General features: G+C 41.7%; 1 protein-coding gene across 6 annotated transcripts in view; it reads left to right on the top strand.

The window, feature by feature from the left end:
* Nucleotides 1-12,191, top strand: part of LOC135209158 (F-box/WD repeat-containing protein 5-like) — a 79,285-nt gene extending 67,094 nt beyond the window's left edge. For all 6 annotated transcript variants that reach the window (XM_064241824.1, XM_064241821.1, XM_064241823.1 and 3 more), the window contains 4 exons: nucleotides 557-677; nucleotides 1,524-1,615; nucleotides 2,705-2,855; nucleotides 12,012-12,191. In XM_064241824.1, coding sequence (XP_064097894.1) covers nucleotides 557-677; nucleotides 1,524-1,615; nucleotides 2,705-2,855; nucleotides 12,012-12,155 — 508 coding nt within the window. In that variant the 3' untranslated portion in view covers nucleotides 12,156-12,191. The remainder of the gene's footprint in view (nucleotides 1-556; nucleotides 678-1,523; nucleotides 1,616-2,704; nucleotides 2,856-12,011) is intronic.
* The last annotated feature ends 136 nt before the right edge of the window (nucleotides 12,192-12,327 follow it).

Here is a 12,327-nt window from a genome sequence, read left to right as displayed (position 1 = left end):
GGATATTATGGAGTTATCCAAAAATGTATGAAATAAAAGTTAAGTTTTTTACTTTGGAATCTAGGAAAATAATGTCAGAAATTTGTAGACCAAAGACATTGGCACAGTAACAGCACTGGAATTGTTAATTTTCATTGGCAATCAGTGTATGTTGCGTAACTGTAAACTGAGCCAAAGGTCCGTTGCAACTTCCCTCTGCCCCAGTTGCATTGCTTTCTGACATTTACTTTCTTCCAGTCCTTTTCAACTTTCTCACTTGCTAACAAAGTTCTTTAACCTTAATTTTTCTTTTGGCAGTATATATATACTGATATTTTCATTTCCTTGTATCTGTTCAGAGTTTATTGTTATTTGAACTGCTGTTCGTGCATCTGTTTGCAGTTTTATGGAAGGAATTAAAGGAAGTGAAGTATGCAATTTAGAATGATGAACATAATGCATCATACTGATTTTTTATCTGTGTATTGGATGGGTGACATTTAACCATTTACAGTTTGTAAAGTGCTGTCTTGTGGCCAGAAATATAAAATTACAAGTTTTCCTCTATACATTTTAGGTACTTATATGTCAACAGCAGACCATGGCAAGCTAATTGCGTCATTGATAATCCCCTCAGTCCTCCAAGGATTGCAGAAGGAATAGATCTGCACGTAATTGACCTCACAACATTAACTGAGGTAGCTATAGTTCTCAAAGTTTCCTCTCAACCTCATGATTACCATCATCATCAATACAGTGCATAATTTTTTAAAATCTTTAGAAAAGAATATACAGCCCATAGTGATTTTTTACCTTATAGCAGAAATACAAGTACAGTAGTGTAATAAATTGTTCATAGAAGGGGTCTTGAGATCTTACAAAGTTTCTTATCTAGTGAATTAAACACTAGTCACGAATTGTGTACTGACTACCTTACTTACCAACATTAATGTTACAAACATTCATACAAAAAAATGTGACAATATCTGTACAGTATAAAATACAGTACTACTGTGTGTAGGGTAATGGCTGTAATTTCTTACAAAACTGCACCATTATCTGTCTTGTTTCATGCCACAAGTTATTTAATTTATTCTGCATCACCAAGAAAAGGAACTGTATCTTCAATAAACTTCATTTTATGTACTACTTGGATATTGCAATTTAGCACATTAATGTTCAAGATCGGATATGGCGATTTAGCACATTCGGTTCAAGATTATGTAAAATCATATCTTCCAATTCTCAATCATTTGGATTCTGATGACATAAGATTACATCATCCATAATTGAAAGATCATTGGACTAGCTTTGCTTACCACATCCTCTTTGTCATAAACAGTTTTGGGGTTTGTACAGTTTTTTAATGGAAGGCCCAACAAAAATGAATACATATTCAGTCATAAGACATAACTCTAGTAGCCACTCCAAGTGAATATGAGGTGTTTGTGGGGTAGGCAAAATTGGTGAAATATCATAGTCTTACCATAAAAAGTGTAGAAATGCGAGCTGGGAAAATTTTTCATTTTATATTTATTCAACAGGTTGGAACAATGCTGCGATCTCATAAGGCATACACACCCAATGATGAGTGCTTCTTTATATTTTTAGATGTGTCACACCAATTTGTTGCAAGGCAAGTGAAAAGTTGAGATTGTTTTACTAGTGAAAGCTTCCTGAAAGTTCCTGAACTTGAGTTATTTCAGTCTTATCCTAAGTTTTCTTACTTACCTGTCTAGCTTTACCTTGCCCCAATTTTACCATTTCATTTAAGAACAAATCCTTTGACTAATGCCCAAAAAGTGTGTTGCTTTTTGTCTTCGAGTTTTTCAATTATTTTGCTTTTTTGTAATATTACTGCTTAACTTCTTTTGCCTTGCTTATCTCCAGTATTTACCCTTCACAGTCTCCTTATTTCAGTGGTGGCATTTACAGCAATACACATTTCAACCCTTGAGATTCTGATTACTGCAATAATAGGTCACAGGACCAAGGGCATTCTGGGAACTACACTACCCCGTGACCTGGTACAGATGCCAATAGTCCCTGGATCTCAAGTTTTTTATTAATTCTACTGGTTTCCAGCTTGCCGCTAGTATTATCTTAATGTTAAGACCGAAGGTTTGTTTCGTATATGAACAATGGTAAGCTAACGTCAATGCACAAGTCTGACATTTCACTTCAGTTGGTTGACATTATTGAATATACTTCTGTGGAGTCCAAGTACGGCATTTCACTTCCAATTAACATAACTAGCGTTATACTACTACGAAAAGTAGATTTACAGGGAGCAGTTAAAAAAATTGCTCTGCCCATAAGCTGTAACTGTAATCTGCCATTGACAAGTTTTGTGATCTCTCAGAATCTCAAGGGTTAAGATCAAATTGTGTAGTCACATCGTTTTCAAGCCCAAGTGCTGTTGCCATCAAAAGAAAATCCTTGTAGTTAGCTATATGGGAATCTAGAAATAAAATCAGTAGTCCAGTTAAAGCATATAAATGCTTTACTAGTTTCGTTAAAGCATAAAATTGCTTAACTTTCTTTAACATTGATGTAGACATTTACAAATACTTCCATGCTTCATGAATATATTTTGTTTCCATTCTTCAGGAATATATTTTGTATGAATAGAAGAGTAATTCACTCAGTATTTCATAGTATTCAAGTTGCCTGCAAATAAACAAAGTGCTTGAAAGCCTTCTATAAAATCCTTTTCTGTTGATAGTGGTGCAGAGGATCGACATGGGTACATTTGGGAGAGACATTATGGTGTCTGTCTTGCCCGCCTTCCCCATAAAGATGTTGTGAATGCAGTGGCATTCAATCCAAGAGATCCAGAAATGCTAGTTACCGTCAGCGACGACCATAAGATCAAGGTGAGTCCAAGTAACAGGGCTTGCAAAGTTTATCAGTCTTTACCATTATAGAATATATTTGGTCTTGGACATTACTTAACACGGGTGGTTCACTATAAAAATCCCTCAGAGAGCAAAATGGAATCTCTGTATTGATATATACATTCACAAAATTTTCATTTAAAATTTTTATAAGTTATGTTAATATGACCTGTGAACAAAATTTTATGGAATTGTTTTCACAGGTTACCATCATCTGTGAAAAAAAATTTCATTTTCACAGGTCATGTTAACCTATTTTATAAGAATAGGTTAACATGATCTGTGAAAAAAATTTCAAGAAATTATTTGCACAGGTCATGTTAACCTATTTTATAAGAATTTTTTAAAAAAATTTTTGAAGATATCAATATATAATTCAATTTTGCTATTTGAAGTATTTTTTATAGTGAACCACCAGTGTTGGTGGTAGTGGTTCTCCCCCTGCGAAGACAGGGGCATCCACATCTGTTACAGTATCTCCTGAACCCCAAATCGAATCTTCAAAGGACGAAGCAGTAAAAGAATGATAGTAAAATCTTCATGGGAGGAAGAAGCAGTCAAGAAGAGTTTGGTAAAGAAGAGCCAGGATGAGAAAGAAAAGAAGTGGATGCCGCTCCTGAGGAAGCAAAACCTTCTTAAGATGGTGGTGCCAACTTCCTTCTATATCTCCTCTTCTGAGGAGGCCGGTCAACACATCCAGGGCATGGGCTATTTACCCTATAAGTTAAGATCTACACCCGATACTAATCGAACGAGGGTCTTTCACAAAGGAAGGCAAGAATTGGAAGCAAGGATTACTATCAACCCCAGGGTATTTTCTCTAGCGTTGTGGCGGAATCACAAAAAACAAGTAAACTCCCCACAGTTACGTTAATCGTACCAGCTAACAAAATTCCCCACACTCACACTTTCCCATTTACGTTACCTTTAACCTGCAGGACAATTGGTTCAATTAAATACCAAACACACAAAACACAAACAGGTACTCACCTCTGGCTTCAGATACTCAGGACTAGGCTGTGCTGTCCACTGGATATAGGCTATAGGCTAGCCGACACACAACCACCGCCGACAACCAAACACAAACCAACCACCCGAGACCCACAACCCCACAAAATCTCAATAACCCGACAAATCACTGCAGACGAACACCAACAGCCTGGAAGAACACGACAACCACACAACTTCCCCCAGCACAACCACCCGCCAAAACCAACACTGCCCCAACCACCACTCACAGATACCTAAATGCACCACAAACCTCTTCAACCTCACCACAACCAGACAGACACACGCACAACAACTTCACCACCCCAAAAATCTATCAAATAACACCAAAACAACTAAACACCAAAGGATAACTGCTGCCAAAACCGACACTAACCTCACCAGACGCCTCACTGCTTACGACTCTCATAACAGACTTCCACTGACATACTCCAGAGCGCCACAACAGACATGCTTCTGGCTGCCATTTAACCACTCCCATTCATTCTTCCACCAATATCTCTCTCTCTCTCTCTCTCTCTCTCTCTCTCTCTCTCTCTCTCTCTCTCTCTCTCTCTCTCTCTCTCTCTCTCACACAACCTTTGGAGATGTCAAATATAAACTATCATTACTCCTCCATATTACCTCCCCCATTACATTTGACAACATCTCCTTACACTCACAACATCCACACTAAACTGCCTTTCGCAACACCCAAGGATGCTCAGATGCAGGCCCCCTGGATCTTGTTTGAGGACCATCATACACTCTTTCAGTTACATCGCCATTCACTTCTTCCAAACCACTTTCTTTCAAACTCCCATCATCTCCCTCGCTACCATCCTCCCAAATTCCATTCACTACTTCACCAATGTCCTCTAACTCTGGTTCCAACATCTCCCCTATTTCGGCCACCATACCACTCAGTTCATCCATACTTCTGTCAAACTCCTGCAAAGACTTATTCATCCTATCAACTACCTCCTCACTACTCAGTTTCCTTTTCACTGAAGTCTTATTTGTCCCTGTCAACTCAAACCCACATACACTACAAGTATCATTCATTCGTAGCACACGCTTTATCAACAGTTTGCACCCTACCACCAACCCCCTTACCATGCCGTTCATGCTTTTCCCTTCTACTTCCCCTCTCCACACTCTTCTGTTTTCTTCCATACTCAACCAACACCAACTGTCGATCTCCCAGACCAATTTGTTCACTGACAGTCGGCTCATACTTATTCACCCTCAACCACTCACTCATTGCATTCTCCCGAACATACTGTGGTACTTCCCTCCACTTACGGAGCTGGTTATGGTGTGCCCTAACCTCATCCATTCCCCCACCTACTCGCAATTTCCCCAAAACATAACTCAATCCACTTGGTCCCACTTTCAAAATCTCAAAAGGCCCTTCAAATTTCTCCCTTACTTTATTCACATTCATTCTTCCCATCTCAACCACCTTTTTCAACATTTTATCCCCAATCTTAAAACTCTCAAACCTTTCACTCACTTTCTTCCACAAATCCCGATCACCTTCTGACAGACCCAACCGCGGTCTGACAATCCTTTCAAAATTTAACACATATTTACAAGGAGACATACCTATACTCTTCTGCAGTGTGGCGTTATATGCCCAAACTGCATGTCCTACATACATATCCCAATCCTTGTCGCCCTTCCTCATCATTCGCAAAATCTCAGTTATCGTCCCAACAGTCCTTTCAGCCAACCCATTCGCACTGGGCATATACGGAGTAGAATACACGCACAATACCCCATTCCTTCAACATTTCTTCAAATTCCCATCCCACACTCATGTCCATTATCACTCAACATTTTTGCCGGCTTACACACACACATGGGCAACATCACTTGACCCACCATTCGTGCAACAGTTTCACTCCTCTTATCTTTGATGGGAACCACATAAGCAAATTTACTCATGTGATCCATCATCACAATCATCCCCACGTGCCCTCTCGCGGACCTAGGCAAAGTAACACAATCAATCACGAGCATTTCAAACGGCTCTTTCATCTGCAATCGCAACACAGGTGGACTTGCATGCACACACTGATATTTTCCTCTCTGATAGTCTTCACACGTGACAGCTACATCCACACAAATCTTATTCAACCCAGGAGCATACACTCTCTCTCTCATGCATTCCCACAACTTATTTTTCCCCATATGCCCAAACCAATCATGCACCAACAAACACATACTTTTTCCCATACTAAAACACTTCCTTGTCCTAACCCATGTATTCTCACACTTGTAGACTGCCTTTTCACTTCCCAATCACATCTCTCAAGTTCACTCACCACTGACCCACTCACCAAGGAAACTTGTGCCCCTGTGTCAACCAAACTACAGTACTACTATCATTTACTTGGACAAACGTCACCATTTTCCCTCGAGTCCCATGCATACACACATTCACTACCACGTCCACCTGGTTATCCACATCACAATCCTCCTCATCACATTCATCCTCAGTTAATTCCCCATTTCCACAATTGTGACTCAGATCCCCTTCACAGTCCCTTTTTGTAACCAACCAATTACAACCTCGTTCCCTGCACTGAATCATCAAAACCCCACGTTCATTACCTGTACTCACCCTTCCTCGATATTCAACCGGTCTGTCTCATCCAAAATACAACACTTTTATTCCAAACAACTCAGCTACTGCTGACAACAATTCATGCAACATTTCTCCTTGCCCACCCTGTTCCTCCGCATATGCCACTTCCTCCTGCACATCACTCATCAACTTCTCTCGCAACTCATTCACACTACCGGGTACCTCTTCAACCAGACCCTTACCTTCCAAGTTTTTCAATGCTGAAAACAAACATTCACACACACTGTCATTCCCTTCAAACCTCTCTTTTACAACCATCCCCTCAGGTACCATATTCGGATCCCAGTCACTTTTCACAACACCACTGTCCTTACCATGCATCCTAGACATCGTATCAGCGATCACATTTTTACTCCCCGGCACATATTCTAAGCTAAAATCAAACTCACTCAAATCCTCAATTGTCCTCGCAATCCTAGCATTCAGACTTTCCTTCCTGATCATATAAAATAACGGCCGATGATCTGTCCTTATGACAAATTTTACCCCATACAAAAACACTTTCAACGCTTTCACACAAAACCTTATTGCCGCAAGCTCCTTCTCAACCACCGAATACTTCAGCTCTGCTTTATTAAAAGCTTTACTCACATACGCAATCACTCTCAATTGTCCCTCCCCATTCACCTCTTGCATCTGCACCAAGCATCCTCCCATACTAAACTTACTAGCATCAGCATACAACTCAAGCTTACTGGCATCCTCACTATAGTCCGGAAAAGCCAAGGTGACGTCCCTAGCAGCCTCCTCTTTCAATCTCTCAAATGCTCCCACCATTCGCTCATCCCACCTCAGCTTAGTACAATTTTTCTTCCCAGTTCATTCAGTCAACGGCTTCCCCATACCCTAACAATCCCTAACAAACTTCCTCCCGAACTCAATCAAACCCAAAAAACCCTTTAACTCCCGCAAGGTCCAGGGACGTGGAAACTCCTTTAATTTTTCCACAAACTTTTCACTCTTCCTTGCACCACTCGCACTCACCTTATGACCCAGAAATTCCACTTCCCCAGCCAACCACATACACTTCTCCAGCTTCACTTTCACTCCAACCTCTTCCAACCGTTCTAACACCTTCTCAAGCAGTTCCACATTCTCCTCAACAGTCTCGCAATCAAAACGTCATCTATGAACACAGTCACCTTCCTTCTATCAAAACCAGCCAAAACTACATTCATCACCCTCTGGAAGGCAGCAGGCGCATTAGCCAATCCAAAACTTAACCTCTTGAATTGATAGTGGCAGCTACCACTCGAAAAAGCCGTAACATGCCTGCTCCCTTCCTCAAGAGGCATCTGGTAATAGCCCCTTACCAAATCCAATTTTGTGAACACTCTCATCCCATGCATCTTATACACACAATCAGACACCACATTCATCGGGAATCGCTCCTTCACAGTCACTTTATTCACCTTCCTGTAATCTACACACATCCTCAAACTCCCATCTGTCTTGCATACTGGGACTATGGGACTATTTCAAGCAATCTCGCTCCTCTCGATCACTCCCACTCTCTCAAGTTCCTCACACTGTTCCTCAATCTCTCGGGCAATAGGCGCAGAAAAGTGTCGGGGACGCTGATATATGGGGGTATAGTCATTCAAAACTATCTTGAACTCTGGAAGCTTAGATCCCCCGAAATCCTCGTCACCCCAACTCAACGCACCCCACCTATCCCACAACATCTGCATCAACCGCTCCCTCTCGTCATCACCAACATTTTCATCCACCTCAATTCTTTCTCTCAACTCATCATACTTCCACTCATCACTTTCTTTCATGCTACCTGTCAACACCCGCCGCACCCTAACATATCTTTCGTTATCCACATCCACCAACGTATACAACAACCCCACACAATCACCTTCACATATACCGCACACTCGCTTTTTCCTAACACTCGGCAATGAGGCCACAAAAACCCGAGGATTCTCCATATCCAAAATCCCGTCGTACACATCCACACCCTCAACCACATATGCACACTTGTCACCTTTGACAATCCCAAGACTATCGGGCCACGCAACTTTCACACTAACAACTTCTCCAACTTCTCGCAGCACTTTTACACTCTCTTTCGCAACCAACGGCACTCCCTTCCATATTTTACTGCATTAACCCCCTCCAATCCCTATCCAAGTAACAAACTCTCCATGTACATTCCCCTTCCTATGCAACTCAATCATATTCCTGCTCGGATGGACCACCATCCCACACTTCTTCAGGAACCTGTATCCTAACAACATATACTTATCACTCATTCCCTCGATCACATAAAAGTCACCTTCATCCATCACTACCCCTTCGATTTCTACATTATCACGCAACATTCCCACCACATGCATACCTAAATTTCCTATTCCTCGTACCTCCCCTTTGCATTTCCTAATTTCACACTCACTCCGCAACTTGTCACATCCATTCTTAAAAATAAAAACATTGACACTGTACCCAGTATCAATCAAAGCAACCAAACACACCCCTTTGCACCTCACTTTTACACTCATACATTCATGAGCTCTTCCTCCAAACCCTTTTTCATGCAACAATCCTTCACGCACATGCATCACTCTTACTGACCTTACACCAGAGGACTCACCCAACTGAATCCCCTTTGTACCTAGTTTCCCGAACTCCCAACCTGACTCACCCTCTTTCGCCTACACACACTCACCACATGACCTTCCATTCCACATGCAACACATTTTGCCCGTTGTTCCTTACACATCCTAGCATAATGACCATTCTTTCCGCAATTACCGCAAACCTCAGTCACACGAGTACCTCGACATCCACTTGCTATATGCCCTACTTGCCCACACCTGAAGCAAGCTCCCAACGCCCACCGACATTCATTCTTCCTGTGCCCTAGCTTTCCACATCTGTAACACTGCTGCTCTCGTTCACGACTAACAGACCCCACTCTTCCAACGCTTGCACTCCGATATCTCTTAGAGCTAACCATACTCACGTTACTGGCTCTAACACTCCTATCAACCACTCGCTCTGCCATTCGCTTTGGCCCTTCCAAAACTGCCTCCCTATAGCTCTTAACCTCTGGTATAACATCAGCCACTTCAGTCCTAACACTAACATTTCTACTCTCTTTCATACACCTATCGTCCATCGCATTTTCTCCTTACTCTTCAGATTTACAAACTAATACACACACTCAGGCACAGTCACTAACAACTTCCTCATCAACTCTCTACACTCATTTATCCCTTCATCCCCAAACTTTTTCCTGGCTAATGTTTCCAACCTGCACACATACATCGACGACGACTCACCAACATTCTTTCTTACCTCATCAAAACCATGTTTTCTCCTATATCTAACACTACTCCTTATCCTCTTCGCCTGTTCCATAATCCTGGCTTTCACACTCTCATAAGGCACATTCCCCACACTCCATTACCCCATACATATTCAACAAAAATCCCTGTCAAAAAGCTACCCAACTCTCTTGCCCAGACACTCTTGTTATCCCTATATTTTGCCTCACAATACCTTTCATATTCCTTAAAAAAAATCCCCTATGTCCCTACTACCATATTCCTCGTATTGTGCACATTTAGGTATCTTTCTCATATATACAGCCTTTCGTACTTCCCGCTCACTCTCGCTTTCACTACTAACATTCTGATCCCTCTTAACCTCGTCCGAATACAGCGAATCAACTTCCATACTAACATCCATGCTCCTGATTACGCTCTTCTTACCCTTCTTTCTACCCACCTGTTTCCACTCACCGCTATCTAAATCACTCTCAGCCCTTTCCCAAATGTATTCAGTTCTAGTCTCATCCCGTCCGTCATCCTTACTAGCCTTCTTTCCCTTGGTCGTCTTTTTTCCTCAGCCCCCTTCTTATTCTTGTCCTCAGGTTTATCCTTATCCTGTCTCTTTCCCTTCTTTCCTTTACCTATCCCTTCTTTCCTTTACCTATCACAAACAAGTCACCTTCGTCACTCGTAGTTTCATCCCCTCACTCTTCCACTGTCTTTACCACTTCTGGCCTATCACAAGACCTAGTAGGCCTACCTCCTACAGCTCCCTCTCCCATGAACCCCTTCATCAACTCCTGCACTGCATTCATCATCACTAAGAATTTTTCGTCCATTTTCTCAACCATTCTCTCTTCCGCTCCTTTCACTTCTTTCATTTCCACTTTTGCACTCCTTAGCATTCCTCTCATTTTCTCTAACTCGCTCTTCAGCTCCTCACACTCTACCCTCAACCTCTCATTATCCACTTCCAATTGTCCTCTTACTTCCCTCTCCAACCTCAACTCCTCCTTCAGCCTCTCCACCTCACTCAATCCTTCTATCCCAAACTTTCTCACCACTCACACACACTGTCCTAGACCAATTGTCCAGCAGCTGCCACACCAGCAGTCCCTGTTCGGGCGCCAAAAAAATTATGTGGCGGAATCACAAAAAAACAAGTAAACTCCCCACAGTTATGTTAATCATACCAGCTAAAATTAACCTGCAGGACAATTGGTTCAATTAAATACCAAACACAAAACACAAACAGGTACTCACCTCTGGCTTCTGATACTCAGGACTAGGCTGTGCTGTCCACTGGATATAGGCTAGCCGACACACAACCAACGCCAACAACCAAACACAAACCAACCACCCGAGACCCACAACCCCACAAAAACTCAATAACCCGACAAATCACTGCAGACGAACACCAACAGCCTGGAAGAACACGACAACCACACAACTTCCCCCAGCACAACCACCCGCCAAAACCAACACTGCCCCAACCACCACTCACAGATACCTAAATGCACCACAAACCTCTTCAACCTCACCACAACCAGACAGACACACACAACTTCACCACCCCAAAAATCTATCAAATAACACCAAAACAACTAAACACCAAAGGATAACTGCTGCCAAAACCGACACTAATCTACCTCTCTCTCTCTTCTCTCTCTCTGGAGATGTTGTCAAATATAAACTATCATTACTCCTCCATAGCATTTAGTAGTAAGATTAGAAGGGTTTGCATACACAAGCAAAAACTCTCAAAAAGATCAAACCAGCATCCAATGGCGTATGCAGGCAGGAAGTGGACAACCACCGGCTTTCAGGGGAGAGGGTAACAGCAGCAGCACCTATAAAATAGGTTGGGAGAAAAACTGACGTTATACTTCCAAGATAAGGGTATGGGAGGTTGGCTCTTCCTCACTGCTATCTTGGTCCTCTCCCAATGACACCAATTCCTTGTAATTTTTTAACAAGACTCCAGCTGGCACTAGATTAGTTTTCCCCTTCATGTTAATATTTAAGAGAAAAGGTTTGTTCTGTAAATGTACAAAGGTCGTTTCCTTACTTCTTTCACAAGTATAAAAAATAATATTTTCAAGATATCAGGTACAAGATTAAGTTGACAACTGTCCATGTATGCTAGGAAGTAGCAAGAATTCCTTTATTACACATCAATTCTTAACTTGGTTGGCATTTCTTTTTACCCTGTAGGTTTGGAGGTCAAGGAGAAGAGCCCGAAAGTTGCATGTAGATCTAGCCGATGCAGAAATTGCCAAAGAACTTAGATTGAAAAGCCCACGTGGAGATTCAAGTGTTGAGTGTTCAGAGTATATGAATCAGTTGCACATTGGTTGAGTTTTTGTTTAGAAATAAAGTTGTACTTAATGTTTGCTTGCTGTGTATTCATAAGGAAACCTTTGTGGTGTTGGAGTTCTGGCATTCCTATATAATTTTGCATCTGTTCTACTCTTGTGTATCTTTATCTCATTAACAGGCACTTACTCTAGTAATTTGCATCAAAACTATG

This window comes from Macrobrachium nipponense, chromosome 37, assembly GCF_015104395.2.
Source record: "Macrobrachium nipponense isolate FS-2020 chromosome 37, ASM1510439v2, whole genome shotgun sequence".
Lineage (NCBI taxonomy): Eukaryota > Metazoa > Arthropoda > Malacostraca > Decapoda > Palaemonidae > Macrobrachium > Macrobrachium nipponense.
The sequence above is the reverse complement of the archived record's forward strand: the minus strand, read 5'-3'. Positions and strand labels throughout refer to the sequence as shown.